An 18,459-nucleotide genomic window follows, 5' to 3' on the forward strand; every position below is an offset into this window, starting at 1 on the left:
ATTTAATATAAAAAGATATTCAGAACAAACTACTTTTTAAATACTCTGGTTTAAAGTCAGTTCACCTTGGGTGTTTCTGATACTATTCTAGAGAGATTTTACCCTGGGCAAGAAAGTTCGGAGTAGTTGTGTCATATGTTGTGTACCTTGTGCAAGCTGTAAAAATCTGTGGACTTTTTGTAAACTGACATTGTGTTTGGTATCATTTTATTCACTGCACCTTCTGCTGCAATGAGTCTCCAACAAGTACTCCAATTAGTGCAAAGTTATAAAACTATAGACAGATGGAAAATTAATATTTATAGCAAAATGCCTAGGGTTTTGGTAACTGGAAACTCTTGGAGCAACAGATGATGTTAGCAGTTAAGATTTAGAGAAAGCAGACTGTTCAGAAAAACATTGAAAGCTCGTGTAGTTTCTGAAGTAGTAGGTCATCTAGTAATGACCTTAAATGTCAGCATTAGCTTTTCTGTGAACTGGAAAAATCTATGATTAACTGTTTAAAATGAATTGTTTTGTATTGGTAATAAATAAATACAAATTATTTCCTCAAATGGTCCCCCAAACCCAGCAGAAGCTTTCAAGATCCACCTCTGATCTCGCAATTTCTAAGAGGTTTGCAAATGTCACCACCTTGACAGAGACCTGAGTAGTGCAGAAATTAAAAAGCTTTTAATGAGAGGAAGAAGTGATTCATATCACTCAGTGGTCTTTAAATACTTCTGGCCTGATGAGCCGAATGTCAGCGGTGGTGGTATAATTTCATTAATGCTGGTGTAAGTCCAAGTAATTCTCCTAACTTCAGTGGTGTTGTTACTTTGGAAATATAATAATAAGCATTTTTCTGGTGGTTGATACTTCTATCTGAATCTAGTAATCTCAGAACAATAGCATAGAAGTGATCACTGCTTGATATCAAAGAACCCAACTGGAGCACCTTTTCTGTCACAGCAATCTAAACTGGCAATTTAATGCCCTATGGAAATCTAGTTTGCTGGACAAAATTAATTTGGTCCTAAAATTAATAGCTTGAAGTTACTTCAGGGTTTTCTGTTAGTGGATTTAATGTCTCTTGCTGGTCTGCAGCTGAAGATTTTTAGTTTCAAAGTTCTGTTTTTTTCTCAAAAGGAGACTTGGTAGTAGACATGTTTGTGTGTGTGCCTGTGCACGCCTGTAGTGCAGTCAAAGTTTAATAAAATAGTATTCTGCAAACCAGGATGAGAATATTTTGTTGATACATGCTAGAAGACAGGCCATTACCAGGTGGAGAGCCTTATAAGTTTCTCCTGCACATCCATGTTTGTGATCAGCCCAAATTGCTGCACTGCTGTGTTGTGAGCTTGGGGATAGCCCAGGAGATCTCCACTGAGTGTTACTGCAGAGGTATGTGCATGCATAGGGACTTTAATAAGTTTCAGTGTTAGTTGGAAGAAAAAAAAAAGTTTGTGTGCATAGAAACTTATTGCATGTTGTAACATGTCATTACCAGTGTAAGAAGTTTCATAAAATGTCACTTACTGGAGTGTTTCAGGGGGAAGTTGCAAGGTTCTCCACAATGGAGTGTCACTTTTGCTACATTTTACCATACAATAACAAAACATTCTTATCTTGTTAAGTATGCTGTTGATAATTAATATCCTATGCCATTCTTGCTTTTGTATAATATTGTTGTCTTAAACTTGTGTTGCAATGTGCCACTACTGTAATTATCAAAACAGAACAAGAAAGAAGGACTTCAGTGAGCTGTTCTGTTAGAAATAAACCTCACTACCTTCAGGGTGAGAGCTGCTCCTTTTTTATTTTTTTTTTTTTATTTTTTTTTTAATAAAATCGATAATCTTTTATTTCCCTGGCAAAATAATGCTATTTTACATCTATATTGAAATTGTATCACTAATGTTTCTTTTCAGCATCCTTGTCTTTTAAGGCAGATTGCTGCAAATATACAGTGCAAAGTAAGATTTAGCATTGATATGCGGTTAAAAGCTATGGGTTGATAGTTCAAGCGATTTGAAAATCTTGTAGCTGTTTAAAGTAGCAGGCAGTTGCTTAACTATTTGCAAACAAAACCACCTGTGCACCTAATATCTGTTTTCAGTGAGATACAGCCACAGCAGAGATACTTGTGCTCCTGCATGAGTCACTGCTTTTGGGAATTCCACCCATGCAATTGCCTCTCTTCAGCAGCTTTGAGAGTCTCACCTGTGGTTCTCTTTCTAGAGCAGCAGCATTTCAGTACTCAGCTGCTGCCTCTCTTCCTAGCTGTACAAGGATAAGTGTAAGTGTACTTCCCTTACATTTTCAGGAACAATGTGTAAGGGTCACCAAGAAGAGAGGAAGAATGTTGTGCTAATATCTGCAGTTTAGAAGGATGTTGAAGGTTGGAGTGCAGAAATGAGGGACAAAAATTATTTTACTTTTTCTTTAGAGGTGCAGAAGACACTGACTATAGTATGTTAAATAATTGTGGGGAAAAGATAATGAGTAGCAAAGGATTCCTTAGCAAAAAGCATACAGGGAGTAAGCTGTTGTGTTACGGCTGATATAAACAGGAAGCAAAGCACCTTAGTGTCTAACAACACATACATTGTTGTTAGTGTTTGGGGGTTGGACAACCAGCTGATGGTTTCTTTGTCTTCTGGGTGTTTTCAGATGGAGGTTGGATTTGCTCTTATAAATAAATACTAATCTTTGGTCTTAGTGCAGGAATAACTGAATGAAGTTTAATGCCCCATGACAAGTTTGGTTTAAGAAGTTTGAAGGAATGGTGTAGCAAAGACTTTTTCCAAGGAAAGGAAAGAAAGTATTTCTTCTCCGGGGTTCACAGTGAAAGCACAAGAATTGATGGGCTTCAGTGCAGCAAGTTGAACAGAAAGAAGAATGTTCCACTTGTCAGAACAGTGAAATACTGGGGGAAAAATGCCTGTGGAAGTTGCAGTAATAATTTAGATGTGGTTAACATTTTCCTTGAGAAAGTGGGATGAACTGGATGACCTCTAAAGTTTCTCCCAGCCTTTTTTCTGAGAGCATGTAGTGGGTGATGCAGCTGTCAATTTTATCTTCAACTTCCTGAATCTTATTCTGGTTATCTTTTACCCTTGCTCAGCCAAAGTCTCTGGACTTCATGTAATACATTTGTATAATGCCCTTACACCCAGATAAATTATATTCTACATATGATTTCAAGAAAAAAAGTTACAATCCACCATCTTATTTTTAGGTCCTCCGGGGAAAAGAGGTAAGCGGGGCAGAAGAGGAGAGACTGGTAAGTTTTCAGTTTTGTAAGATCCATTGTTATTTGATGTCTGTATTTTTAAGAGGATGCATACTCAGCATGCCTGCATTTTTAGTTTTATTGCTTGTGTGCTCTGAAAGAGTTCTGAAACTTCTCTGGTAAAAATCCATGACCCTTGGCATATACCTGGTAGCCTTCCAGATAGTTTTCTAGTCTTGGAAGCCATTAATTTGTAGGCATACTTTATAACGCTTGACATGGTACCATTGGTAACACATTGGTAATTGTCAAACCATTTTGGTGTCTTCTCATACGTGTGCAAGTTAGAATAACTCCATATAAGTCAGTGTTGCATCAAGCTCCTTGGTTTGAGGTGAGCAATTTTATAAGGAAATAAAGAAGGAAATAAAATTCCTTATGTTAAGAATGTTTGTACTCATGGAGATAATGTGATGAGTATTCTACTCTGTACAAGAGATATGGTTGTTTACTAGAAATGAGTAACAATTAAGTTCTTACGGAAATAAGAAAAACATTTGTTGGTTCGTTACCCTGTACCAGGGAGGTTGCTGTTGAGAGTCCTGCTGTTGGTGTGGAGCTTGAAATTTCATTTGAGACAATGTTGTGAGATGCTTAGCACCTCTTCCTGCTGACATCCATGGGAATTGGAACTGTTGATTACCTTGCAGGATTGAGTTTTTCATAAAGGTGAACTTTCTGGAGGCGATGAAGGAGAAACTGAACATTTCTATTCTCCTGGACTGTCTTGTCTAATCTGCCAGTTAGGAAAATCTTCCAATCAACTTGATCTCTGTAAATCTTCTGTAGCCTTTCTTATCTCTGTAAATCATCATTTATCTGGCTCTTAAAAACTATTTCCATATTTTCCTGCATTACAAAACTGAAGCCAAGCCCTGCCAAAGGTTAATACAAATCACCTTGGTTTCTCCATTCAGTGTTGGCTTAGTATTTACTTCAGAGAAAAATGCTATGGTATATAGAAGGAAATTATATGGTTGAAGATTGTCTTACAAATGATCCTGGCAATTACTTTGCAGGATGCTTGTTGATTCATTTTATGTCTCAAATAAACACATATTAAACTATTAATAAAGGAAATTGATCTCTCTCATTTAAAAACAGACCTGCACCTTAAAATGCTTTTTAAGAATGTTTACCCGGCTAAAAATATTACCTCACTTACAGAACAATAAAATTGCATTGTTAAAACCAAAAGGCTGTCAATATTAAAAGCCATCTTGAAGTACAGCTGCTGCTGTTTTATACTCCTTTTGCACTTCACTTTATTCAGAAATTAGAGAGAGGCATAAAAGCTTAATGAAATGCCATTGATTTGGGAGCTGCAGCTGCTCAACTTAATAAGACTGAAATAGTAGATTTGATTTGTGGCCCTTTGATAATGTTTCCAAGAACCGCTATACAAAAGTCTTTGAGTCTAAATAATTGAAAAAATGTGCAAATATCACTTCATGAAGTGTGACATTTTAATGGGGAGCATTTTATATGTGTGCCTTGAGAAAGGAAGGTGATGAAAAGAAAGTTCAGCACTGTCAGGTGGCCACTGAAACCTCCCCTCATAGGCAAAGCTGGAAGGCTGGAAGATGCTGGTACATGTATGTCTTGACGATATGCCAAGGTTAAATGCCAAGGGTACTTTGTGCAGTTTTGCAGCCAAGCTGTGACCACATGCCAACTGCGTGCTAATTGAAACTGGTGATGTGGTTACATATGCTTTATGTGGAGTCTGACAAAATTAATTGTAATACATGCTGGTATTTTTGGACTGGCATGAAACTGCATGGAAATGGATGGCAAATCAACTTGTGTAAGATTGCATGACTGTAATTGAAGAATTTGTAAGGTAAGCGCATGCATTTAGGTATTAGTCATATTTACAAGTTGCAAAGCACAACCAAAGCTAAAAAGCACTTGAATGGGAAAATGTGTTCAGTGTATTAGCAGCGTTGATCACTTACAATCCTGAGGCCTTGTGCTTGGCTTCATACATATGTGTCTTTCTTTAATAACTTCATAAGCTTACATATTCTTTTTTTCTCTTTTTTTTTTTACCCTCTTTCCCTCTCCCCCAACCCACAGGACCTCCTGTAAGTACAGTGATACATTGCTTGTTCTTCCAGAATCAGGGAGAAATCTGTTAGATCCTGTTAAGTTATCACCGTGATAAAATGTTCATGTACCATCAAGAGGGAATTTTGATATTTATACTTACACAGTGTAAACACTCACTAATTATCTTGGAGCTGAATAATTTAATCAGAAAGTTCCTTAAGAAAAAAGTCTCTGAAACAATAAAGCTTTATATTCAGCGCTCCAGATAGCAGTCTGGATCACAATTCCCCGTAAGTATGTTATGTTCATTTTGCTTATGACTTGATAACAGATATTTTACTGCAATATAAAACTGTGTGAGTATGCTATTAGAAGTCCAGACTTGGTCACTCTGCCTTCTGCTGGGTAGTAACTTCCTCTGCAGTTATCACAAAGTCTTGGGGTACAGGCTCCTTGTTCAGACGTATTCAGGCTGTCCAGCTCATTATAGTTTAATTGCTACCAAAGCCAGTAAGTGCCTGTGTAAAATGAATATTAAATAACACTATTCAGTCTAGTAAATTGGTTGAATCTTGGGCTAGTCCTGTTTGTAAGAAAACAGTTTATCTCTTCTGGGGTTTTATGGTTGTTTTGGTGTTTGGTTGGGTTTTGTTTGCTTTGTCCTATAGTTCCAGGGTAGGTCAAAAGTCTGACTTGAAGAACAAGACTAAACACATATATCTCAAACATTTGTGTTTGTCATGCCATCCATGTGCATCATATGCTGTAAAAGTCACCATTAAGACAGTATTTCCTTTACAGTGTTTGCAGACATAACTATTTTTTTTTTCTTTGATAGGTAATAGTATTTCCACAATATTTTCAGGACCAGATTATCTGTCCATTCTATGCTACATGCATGTTTGAGAATAGTGAATTAATATGTTGAATTTCTGCTGTGACCTTACTGTAAACTGTAGATACTGAGCAGTGACAGTACTTACCCTTAAAAGATTTTGACTGTGTCCTCAGCAGTTCATAGTGGCAAATTCATTTAACAAGCTATCAAAAAGCCAAGCTTAATGCATAATAGCCCTGTCTATTTGAAAAAAACACTGCCTTCCCCAATTTCTTTTGCAGTTCTCTCCTGAAACACAAAGAGAAACCATAAACCATGATACAAGTGATTTTCCTGTAGCAATGCAACGTGGCAAGAGTTCACTACGTGCCTCATTATGAATGTCATCGACTTCAGCTCCCCACTTTTTTTGTATAGGTCCATTAAAAAAAAAAAAAAAAAGTCTCAATTGTGGCAGTATTAACACAAATGTGAAACAGTTCCCAAACCTGAATAATTTTAAGAAGTATCTGACTTAAAATTCCAAGTTTCATACTTGAAACTTAAAAGACTTCATCTTGCTGACAGTCAGTAAGGGTTTAAGTTGCTATGAGGCATTTAAAAACATAATTTCTGTTCCTAATTCATTTATTTTCATAGACATAGTCTGACTAGGGGCAACTGTTGTGAAATTAATTATTGTTTTCACCTTGGAGACTGTGGTAATTGTTTTCATTTAAAATAGCAAATATCTGTATATCCCACATAGCACTGCATGGAATTAGTTGTATGGTATATTTTCAAAGGCTACTGCAGTGCTCTGTTTATTTTCCTTCTACATGACTACTGAGTGTCACGTGTCACAGTTAAAGGCTGGGGCTTTCAATTTTTTTTTTTTATGATCTGTTATAACATTCTCAAATTTCTTCTTTGGCACCTCTGTTCTAGTGGTAGCCTATGTATGTAATACTTTACTGCCTAAGCACTAAAACTTTTGTTCTTTTAACCACATATTGCCCTGCAGTCTACATGGATAATTCTCTTCATAACAAAAGAAATTTCAGCGGGCATCAGAAGTAGCCAGTACTCTCTTAATTAGAGTTTATTTAAATTAAAGCATATAAGTTTCATTGCCAAAGTTTCATTTCTTCACCATGTAGTACCTATTTCATATTTATGGGTTTGTAAAATCATCACCTACTGATAAATAATCAATATACAAATTATAATTTGCCAGTAATGTACTCTGCATGTTTATTATATCATGTGTCATGATTGTGTTGTTAATGTGTGTCATACCATTTCATCTCATTCAACCAGGGTCTACCAGGGCGAAATGGCTATCCGGTAACTCATCATATATTTATGATAGTGTATATTACTCTAAAACTATGTTGTTGTATTTTGATTTTCCTTTATTACTGTCAAAAATACTTTTTTTCTGTTTCTCCGATGTCTAGAAAATGTAGGACTTTTTTAAAAAACAAAACAAGCCTTTGACAAGTTTTTGAAAAGAACCTGAGTATTTACAATGCATAAATGTAGTGCACTGATTGTTCAACATTGTACATATTTTGTGTTGTTTCTGCATTTTTGCATTAAAAAAATCAATTTTTTACTCTAATTTAAAAAAATTTTTATCAAGATGCTGCATCTCGATTTTCCATATTAGAAGGCTGTACAGTTGCCATATAGAACCTCTAAGTCCTTTCTTTTAATTCTGTCCTGTTTCTCTTGACTGCTCCTTTGATGCATTTTGAACAAAGTAAAATGCTATTACAGAGGTCCTAGCAGTTGGCTGCATTGTCTGTCACAGAGTAATTTTCTGATAATGGATGTGACTTATTTTTCTGTCAGTTTCATTCATATCTTTAGGATTTATTGCCTGAAAAAAAAATATATGAAATAATGCATCATTCTAAAATCTATTAATAATATATTTCTTTCAAGTAGTCAGGAAAGCTGACTGCAGTGTCCCACTGAAGGAAAGAAGTGTATGCCTACTGTCATGTGTGTATTAAAAACAAAGTGGATGCATTTCAGAGGCAATAGATACGCACAGCATGGTGACTGTTAAAGTATGATAATGGTCTTGCTTAAAGCACTTGATAATGTAGCTTTGAGGGCCCTCCCATACTGATTTGCTTACGTATTTCAGACAAAAGATGCCTAATTTTTCAGTAAGTTTTAAAAATATTTCTGTTGGTAAATATAAATTATATACCTTGAACACCTGCAGGTAGAGGACAATTTCACAGAATCATAGAATCTCAGAATGGTTTGGGTTGGAAAGGACCTTTATAGGTCATCTAGTCCAACCCCTTGCCATGGGCAGGGACATCTTTCACTAGACCAGGTTGTTCAAAGCCCCGTCCAACCTGGCCTTGAACACCTCCAGGAATGGGGCATCCACAACGTCTCTGGGCAACCTGTTCCAGTGTCTCACCACCCTCATTGTAAAAAATTCTTCCTTATGTCTGATCTAAACCTATCCTCTTTTAGTTTAAAATCCTTGCCCCTTGTCCTGTCACTACAGGCCTTGGTTAAAAAAAAAAAAAAATCTCCACCTTTCTTATAAAGCCCCTTTTTATGTTGAAAGGCCTCAATAAGGTCTCCCCAGAGCTTTCTCTTCTCAAGGCTGAACAACCCCAACTCTCCCAGACTGTCTCCGTAGCAGAAATGCTCCAGGCCCTGATCATTTTTGTGGCCCTTCTCAGGACATGCTCTAACAGGTCCATGTCCTTGTTATACTGGGGCCCCAGAGCTGGACACAGTACTCCAGGTGGGGTCTCAGGAGAGCAGAGTAGAGGGAGAGAATCACCTCCCTTGACCTGCTGGTAACGCTTGTTTTTATGCAGCCCGTTTCAATGCTGTTCTGTGGGCATCTTCTGAGTTGCAGAGTTTTCTGAGAAATGTTAGCAATGAATCATCCGATGTCTGTCTTTACTAATACAAGTAGTTGAAAGTCAGCTGGTGAGGAATCCATCATCAGTATCAAGAAACCTGCTTGGATACACTGAAATCATTATTAGCTTTCAGAGTGCACATTCCAGTTTCACTTAGAGTGCTTAATCTGTGTAGGTGAGTGCACAAGTGTGTGGAGGAGAAGATGGAGTGAAAAACCTGGTAAAAAACCTTTTTTGGTCACCATCCAGCTGTGAGCTCTGTATACAAAGATTTGGATTTAAAAGAAAACCCACAGTGACAACAAACCAGCCCTTACACTCTTAGGTCATGACTTCTGTGTAGATTAAGTATCTTTGGTGTTCCTCATTCCAGTTAATGAGCTTAACACACAAGGTAAAGTTTATATTGTGCAAAACACAAAAGCTTCATACATTTAACTTCTTGGCCTAAACTGTAAGTTGAGAAAATGAGCAATTGTATTAGTGATGGGCTCACCCATGTTTTGAAGTCTTCATGGGGACAGTTTGAAAATACAATTTTCTTTAGAGCCTGAAGGCCCAGTCCTTTGTCCTGGTCCAGAAGCTTTCTTGGAAAGATTTGTCATGGGATCTGAAGACAATAAAGGTTCTGGGAAGCCTTGTTACTGAAATTGCTGGGTCTAATAATGGCATTGTTATGGGCAAACTTTAGTCTGAATGCATTTCTGTGCAGGCACAGGCAAATATGTGCTTTCAGTAATGCTTAGCACTGATTGAACACTTCTTCCTGGTTGAAAATGACTGGGAATAGAATTTGGCTTTGGTTCTTGAAAGTCATTGCTTGGCTGGCTGTTTCGATCTTTTCAGTTACAGCCATATACTCTTGCTTTGAATGGGAAATATGTAACAGCAGGTGCATTACACTTTAAAAGTACTTATGCAGTCCTGTAGAACTTTATGAAAAGGCTATTAGTGTTTAAAGTTATTTCTCTAGAGTCCTATTTAACTCCTGTAGAAACATTATTGCTTTAATTTTTATTGGCTTTTATAGGATATTCTGTGAAGATAGTGAGGTTTATCTGCCACATATAATGTAAAAAGCTCTCTGCTCAATAGGCCAAATCATAACATTGCAATCTTACAAAACCTAGTGACTGTTTTCTCCAAGACTTAAGTTTTTGTTGTCTATGTTCTTTCTAATTTTAAAGGTGCCCTAAGAAATAATAATAATACCAGTAAAAGTTCCCAGAAAGATACGGTATCAAAAGTCAAGAAAATAAGCTGGACTTACTGCTCATGAGTACTGCGGTTATTAAAGTTTTATGACCATGATTAATTGGTTATTATGTAAGGCACCATGAATACTATAAACAGTGTACACTGGTACAGCTCCTTTTTTTCCTCACAGACAGTGACCAAATTCAGAGTTGTAACTCTTTCAACTTAAGTTTAAAATTGTAATAGGCTATAACATCTTCTTAAATAAAAGAGAATAAAAGTGCACAAACATTAGAGAATGAGAACACAAGCGTTTGTTGCAGGGGTTTTCTTATGACAATGTCACTTCAGAAATAATACTAGAACTTGGAAAAAATAAAACCCAACAGAAAAACAACCACAAAAAACTTCAGCACCATGTGAATGCAGTGAAAAGGCCAGATACACAAACCATATAGTGCTCTGCAGGGGAAAAATAATCTTATAAGCTGGTTGAATGGGTAGAAGTTATTTACTATTTTCCATTGAAAAACTGAAGAAGACTGAGAAAGTTTTTCCCACCTCTTTTCTAAGTTGGGATACAGATCAAGCTCAGTATCCAAGAAAATCATCCTGGAAGTTGTTACATATATGATGGTGAAGTTGCACTATCTTAAGAATAAAGTGTCAGAATATGAAGATGCCCATATAGCATTACTCTTAAAAGAGAGGATGGGGGAAATTTCTCCTACATATTTCCATGATGTCAGTCTGCAGAGCACCTGATGCATTTGCAAGATTTTAGGAGCTGTGGAGGGTTATGGCTGCTCTAGGTGACCATGTGCCTTGTTAAATCCCATTTCTCCTAACATCCTTGTTTCATTAGGAAATGTAGACAGATTCCTCTCTTGCAGAAAAGGATGTGTCTAAATTGGAGATTGTTCTCCTGTAACTGCAAAATATCATCCCTTGCTCAAACCTGAAATGTAGGTCTTTGAAATTTCACCTGTCATTTAATTTAAAATTTTCCTAGCTCTCAAAAGACTTATTTACCTCTGAATGGTGAAGATAAACTGGCAAAGCTTAGGACTACAGATAGAGGATTTCAATTATTCTTTAGCCTGTTATAATTCCTTCTGTCTTAGTAAAAGTCTTTATCACACATGATTTTTGCACACATAAAAATGTGTCCCAATATATTGTAAGACAAGTTATTACCCCGATCTGTAAAGAATTTCAGGTTTCTGTTAGAAGGCTCTGATTCCCCCTCACATCTCTTTCTGTTCCTGTATTACTAAAGGCAAAGAGAATTCCATGTAGAACAGAGAAGGGCTGTGAGGGGTTTGAGTTTGAAGAAATAGCCCTGCTGTGGAAGAACATGAAAACTATTGTTCTGAGAAACTAGAAAAAGGCATTTTATAGAATCATAGAATCATTTAGGTTGGAAAAAACCTTTAAGATTAGAGTCTAACCATAACTATCCTCACTATCAGATCATATATTCTCTTCCTGCAGTCTTCTGCTTCCTTACTTTCCAAACTGATCCTATGGACACCAGCCTCCTCTAACATGTGACCATGGCGTATGTCTAAAGCAGGTCCAGCCAGTGACCTGAATTAAGCAGCTGTTTTGAAACATAATGGTGTATAATCACATATTCACAATGTCATGATGCTTACATATATAGTGCAAATCAAGGCTGCAAAGACAACTTTAGTTCTGGTGTTACCTAACTTGTAAGAGCTCGACTCCACAACATAAGTGGTGTTCTTACAAGGTCTTGTTAGTTTGCTTGGGGTTTTTCTTCTTGTTGGGGGAAAGAGAAGGAGTGAAACGGAGGAGCAGCATAACATAAGCCTGAGAAGGCAGATATACCATTTTATGGTGCTGTAGAGATCCAATATTGTCCTGTTTTGTTTTGTCTTTGGAGGTGCTTCATATTTCATCTTCTGCTGGGTCTCCAGTTAGAGACTGGGTCTGTATAGGCAAATGTGTAGTAAGTAGCAGTGTTTGTGTATGTATGTAAAATTAATCCCATTCAAATGTAAGTTTTTCAATCTCAGATATTATGGCAGCTCATTTACTGTAAAATGAACATAACTGGAATAATCAAAAGAGAAGAAATGAGAAAAGATTTAGAGTTTTTCATCTGTGACTAAGCACAGCCTATGGCAATACTGAGCATTACTGCAACAGCTGTGGTATTTCCAGTAGCTGGTCAGATCTTCTCTTTTTCACAGTTGTAGTAAAATACAAATGTCTAAGCTCAAGGAGCGGCTGTGTGGGTTCCTGACCTTACCCTGAGGATTTGGCTTGGTGATCCTGTAGATGTTTCCCACTCTACAGCATTTCTTTTTCTCAGCAGGTGTCTTCACAGACCACTTTTTATTTTTGGCATTTGACCAAAGTAACATCTTAAGCGTATACCAGCAAAACTTTCGCAATAAATTTCAGGTTTTGAAGTGAAATATTGATAACTATTTCAGGTTAGTTGGTTGTTTTGATTTTTTTTTTTTTTTTTATACACAGAAAATTCAAAACATCTGGAATCTCAAAAGCTTCTTTGTACTGTGATTTTAATGTGTGTTTTCTCAGTTCTGTATACTTTATCCTTGTTTTTATTCCTGGCAGAGGTGATTGGCTTGGGAGACATGAGGTTTTCCGTTGATCTATCTGCCTCAAACTACTTGCTTGATCTCAGGAAGAAGGGAGAATCCTCTTCTTTCTTCGAAGAGATATGGTTGTTCAGCTTTTCATCACAAAAGTTCACTGGGTTTACAGATATCTTTATTGGCAACCATGTACTCCTTGCCCATTGTTCCAAAAAGTTACCAACTGATAGCAGTGTTTTAGATTCAACAGAAAATGGGTGACTACTCAGAATGAGTATAAATTAACTCCTTAGACCTTTTTTTTTCTTGTTTCACATAACTACTTTCCACATAATGCTAGGTTACTGTGGGCTACTGTGAAGCAGTCTAGTTTAGATTCACAGCTGATGTCAGTTCAAAATTATACAACCCCATATATCTATCAGATAAATCCAGAATCATAGCTGATGGCAGATAGATAGGATAGGTGTCATTTAACAATTAAATGTCTTTTTTCAGTATTTTCCTCTGCAGCTTTAAAAATTACACTCTTTCATAATAAAGCATGTGTAGGTAGAGAAAAGGATTAAGCCGGTTTGACATTTATTTGACAGCATACATAAATTTGTAGTCTCTCTAGGCTACTCCACTGAGTTCAACTTGGCAGCTAAGCAGGTGGCATGAAGAAGGTTGAAGTTCTGATTTTCACATTTATGTTTTGGCAGGCATAATTAATGCTTGAACTGTACCTAAGTTCATTTATACTTGCCTTTTGTTGGGCATGCCACTTGAAATTTCTCAGTCATTTCCTCACAATGCACAATGTAACTCTCTGGTGTAACAGAAATGGCTTTATTTATGAAACAAACTGCATTAGAGCAAAATTTTGTGTTCCAAAGGAATTGTAATTCTAAGCCTCATTTCTCAGTTTGTGTTTGACCATTGCACATGGATGTAGAGTAACCAGTGATAGTTAAAAATGCTTCTTACAGTTTGCCTGAACTGTCACTTTCTCACAACAAATTTTCAGATTTAAAGAAAATGTTAAATCACTTACAGTAGAAATCCTGCATTTAATTACTTTTTATATCTGTCACAAATGGGAAGGAAAATCCCAAATCATCCTATAAGAATTCTTAAGTCATCAATTCCTTCACCTTGAAGGAGGGTTGCAAACATGATGTGTCATTTTCTTTCACACTGGATATTTCATTTGGACTTAGAATGTAGCTGAAAGATAGGTAAAACTTTACTACCCATACAGCTCCCAGATGAATATTCTGATGTGGGATTTTAAGTGCATTGTTAATCCTAGCTCAGGTCAAAGGGTATAAAATTTCTTTGAATAAATTGTTCTGAAATCACTAGACTAGGTGGTTGGATTCTGTGATTTCAGAAAGTGCAGGGTAGAAGTGTTTTCTGGAAGGCTGTTTGCATGCCTGCTTACCCTGCAGTCAGCCTTCAGTTCCCATTTATGAGAGAGGTGATATGAGAAGGAGAACATCTGGAGCAGGCGGGCACCTGAACTGGTGGTTCTTATAAAGCTGAATGAGGAACTTTTTCCCTACTGGGAGTCAAAAAGTTCTTTCATATGCCTGTAGTGGGCCTCACACTGCTTAGCATCATCTGGTAATTATACCAGAAATGATTTGGCTAGTGTTCATCAATCTAATAAGGTTCTCCGCTCTATGTTTTTGGGTTTCTTTAATTCCAGAAGTTATCAGGTAGAACAAAGCCTTAAAGTACATTTCCTCCATTCCTGGGGATCTTTGGGATGGGCATCTTGCATCAGAAGGAAAATACTAGTGTGGACTGGCCTTGTTTTCTTTTTCTCAGCTACATGTGTGCATATCAAAATCAAGACTAGTTAAAGTAGTTTCTGAAAGCAAACATACTTGTCTGGTAGGAAAGATTTATACAAGCAGTGTGGAATGTCAATTGGAAGTTTTTTTCGTGACTGTGTAGGATACAGATCATAAATCACCCTCACAAAATGGTTCTTTTCTCCACCCCCACCCCCCCCGCCCTATGGCTTAAGGTAAAGCAATTAACATTTATTATTTTTGCTAATATTAAGATCTGCACAGTACTGATAATCTAACAGAGCACCATTGAGTTAAGAATTCTTTTTAGATTGTTTTGTACACATTCACAGTTGCTATTCTGAGTATAAATGAGAGGAATTTAACCCTTTGCTGCTTTGCCTCACAAAAGGAGCATGATGAAAAACAATCATGCGCATGAGCACTCATCAGTTGAAAAGAATATTAAGTTTTTAATGTAGAAATTAATTTCTTGCTGCTACATGATATTCTTATCAAAATAAATTGCTGATTGCTTCTGCTTGGAAGGCTAGAATTCTTATCAGGTGAGGTAAAACCAGGAAAAATTTCGAAATTGTTAAAAGTCACACTATTCTGTCTGTAAGTTCCCCATTTTACCAGATCAATTGCAACTAAGATAAGCAAAGGTAAGGGTAGATTCTTCTAGTTTTGTTCATGCTGAACAGCATTTACTTAGAGAATCTATCCCCCCGAAAGTACTACTTACTATGAGAGGGCAAAGTTGAATTGGGACTTATGCGGAGAAAAAATTAGGAGACAAATGGTGGGGGCTAAGGAACTTCCTTATTTCTCAGTGTAAAGATTTTTGTGAAACAGAAGTTGTATCGCTGTACTGGACTTTAAGGCTTACATTCAAATTAATATTTAAGTTCAGTAATATTAGACATTTATATTCAGTTTTTGGCTTCCAGCAGTTTGAATGATCTTAGTTTGCCACTTGCAGTTAGTTTCACAGGGTGATGTTAATAATGGTACAGTTTTCTATAGGTAAGACTGAAGGTTGAAAGAAAGTGCTTCCAGAGCACCAAGAGTAACATACAGCAGTTCAGCATTTGAATTCCTAGTCATTGTGAAAGTGCAAGTGTAGGTTCCTTTTTTTTTGATACGAATACTCCTCCTGAGTGAGGCCTGTGGTTTTCATTCAGGTAGTCTGACTGATTAGCCAGTCTCTGAAGAGAAAATGACCTCAATGTTTCCACTTCCAGCTGTGTGGATCAATTATCCTAATTTTTTTCAATCCACTCTGCATATGAGAGGAGATCTCTCATTTTGGGTCTCTGCCCTTAGGGTATGTAAAGTGTAATCTGGTATTGCCATCACATAGAAATTGGTTCTCCCTAGATGGGAGTGCAAAGAAACACATTCTTGTTCTTCATGCTGTCACCAACTTCTGCAAAAATCCTTTTATAATCTTGAAAACGTATTATGTCAGAAGAAAGTCAGGAAAATGTTTTATTTGGATGTATTCATGTTTGGATCCACAAAACTTAAAAGAATAGTCTAGAGATTCTGAGAATGAATGAAGTAACAAGATTGGTAAATCCTTTAGGATTTTAAAAGCTGTTTCACTGAACTATATTGTGTCTTTGGATTAATCTCTTCAGCTCTGGTGAACTTCAATTTAACTTGCATAATTTGATTGAAATCAGACAGCAGGTGAGAGGAGTGTATGATTTGCTGTGGTATGGCTCAGAAAGGCACATGTATGAGATATTTGGATTTGCAAGTTTTCTTGGCTGGAGGGGGGTAGCCCATGTTCTATACTGTAGGTCTATCTGATTTCAGTAACTTGTTTCCTTGGTTTAATGTTTAGTTGGTTGAGTTTGCTTGTTTCTGTTTGTGCAGCAGTTGTCAAGGAAGATGGAAAGACTTCTTTCTGACTGTGCAATGAGATGCTGGCTCTACTTGGAGTTAAAAGTGGATTTCAGAATCAAAGTAGAAAAATCTCGGAATTTGTTTCTAGATAGTCAGGCTTCAAAAAATAGATGTGAGTATGGAGAAATGTAGTAGCTTTTCCTAAATGGCTTGAGGGGGAAAACAGGCACCAGCTTAATAAGATGGTTTTGTAGAGATGAGCTGTTCTCCAATGTAAAAAAAAAAAAGAAATAAAGAAAGAAATTCTGCTTCTTTTCACATAAATTTCAAAAATGTATAAATGGAATTTGCCATAAAGGAATTATCAGAAGTTGTTTAGAAGTTGGGCCTGCATACATCCTTTCACGTACAAAAAAAAAGAATGAACTGCAGAAGTAGTTTGAAGCAGTATTGCTGCTGAGGTTCAGAATTAAAATGACAAGATTATTTCAGCATCATCTCAGTAACCACTGTCAAGCCAGTTACAAATTCCCTTTAGACACTCCATCTAGCTGGTAAAAATAGGACTCCAGGCTTTTCTCTTCATGGCTGCTTTATAGTATCGACTCATTCCTGACTGAGTTTTGTTTCTTCTTCTTCTGTCTTTTGTTCCATCTCCTTACCCAGCAATATGGTTTCCAGGTCCCTCAAATCTTTTGGCAGACAATATGGTGTTGCATCTACACTCTTTCAAGCATAACACTTTGGGTTTTTTTTTAATGTAAGACTCAGTATTTTCCCCCTCTTTTAACCCCTTTGATGTTTACTCTTGAGTGAAATATTGAAAAGGAGAAAATTCTTAAGTTTCCCAATAATCTCTTATAAAAATACCGGCACCAATAGAAAGGTTATCCTATCTCAAGCTTATCTCTTATCCAGACACTGTTCATTGTCATCTTCCAGGCACAAGTTACACCTGAGCTTACAATATAAAGAACACGCAACTTCTCTTGCTTCTCTTCCTCATCCCCTGCACTCCTGTGAAGTGGGTCAACCTGCTACTTTCAACTTTGTCATGAACTTCAAAATGTTACACATCAGGTTTAAATTACAGTGTCCAGTGTTCTTGAAAGGTCATTAGGACTGAGCTTGATGGGGCAGGACATTAAGGCAATAAAACAGGTAGTGTTCAGCTCCCTAGTTAATATAACTAGTAAAAGCACAAACTTGCAAATAAAGATGCTGTATGCCTGTCTGAGAACTTAATTTGATTTATAGTGATTTTGTTTTCATAGTTACAGTAATAGATGTCCCTTCTGGAAACAAAATTTGGTTCTGATCATAGCAAGACTTAGCTGAAAATTTTTCTTCAAGGACTATAAATAATCCATTATTAAAATACAAAATCTTTAATTGTTACATCCCTCTTTCCGTGTTAAATTGGGGAAATAGAACAGGTGATGCATCATTAAAAACTTTATGGGGAAACATTTCAGGAAGAATGGAAAAGGTAGTGAAGCCCTGAATTCTGCTTTATTTCCTGGAAAGATATAATACTTCAAAGTGTGCTTCATATAATTTTTCCATAATGATTTATGATTTTTGAGATGTTACTGGTTCCAAGTTATTTTGGAGGGAACAGAGCTGTGTGTAGCACCATCAACTTTTAACAAATTTTTTCAGTTATAGTGTGTTTAAGACAGTAGTATCGTCTTATACACTAGTTGCGTGTATATTTGTGCCTTTTAAATCTGATAGGTACATGACAGAGGTATCTTGATGGGCTTTCATGTGCAGAATTTTATATTCCAGTATTTGAGCACATATGGCAGCACATAGCTGAAAGCACCTGCTTTGGAGTTTAACTTTTAATGCAGTGCATCTGCACAAGTTTTTTTTCTTATGTTGTATCCCAGATGGAAATACTGCATTTATGGACTAGGACTAGGTATGAACATTAACATTTTGGTTATCCTGAAAGTCTTCAGAAAAAGCTTTCAGACAA

The 18,459-nt window shown here is 36.7% G+C and overlaps 1 protein-coding gene across 1 annotated transcript in view; it reads left to right on the forward strand.

Moving 5' to 3' along the window:
• The window catches only part of COL25A1 (collagen type XXV alpha 1 chain), a 315,502-nt gene that overhangs the window by 160,516 nt on the left and 136,527 nt on the right, over positions 1 to 18,459 (forward strand). Inside the window, exons 3-4 of the mRNA XM_074903974.1 lie at positions 3,221 to 3,265; positions 5,354 to 5,361. Coding sequence (XP_074760075.1) covers positions 3,221 to 3,265; positions 5,354 to 5,361 — 53 coding nt within the window. The remainder of the gene's footprint in view (positions 1 to 3,220; positions 3,266 to 5,353; positions 5,362 to 18,459) is intronic.

Source organism: Athene noctua, chromosome 4 (assembly GCF_965140245.1).
Source record: "Athene noctua chromosome 4, bAthNoc1.hap1.1, whole genome shotgun sequence".
In the NCBI taxonomy this organism is placed as follows: domain Eukaryota; kingdom Metazoa; phylum Chordata; class Aves; order Strigiformes; family Strigidae; genus Athene; species Athene noctua.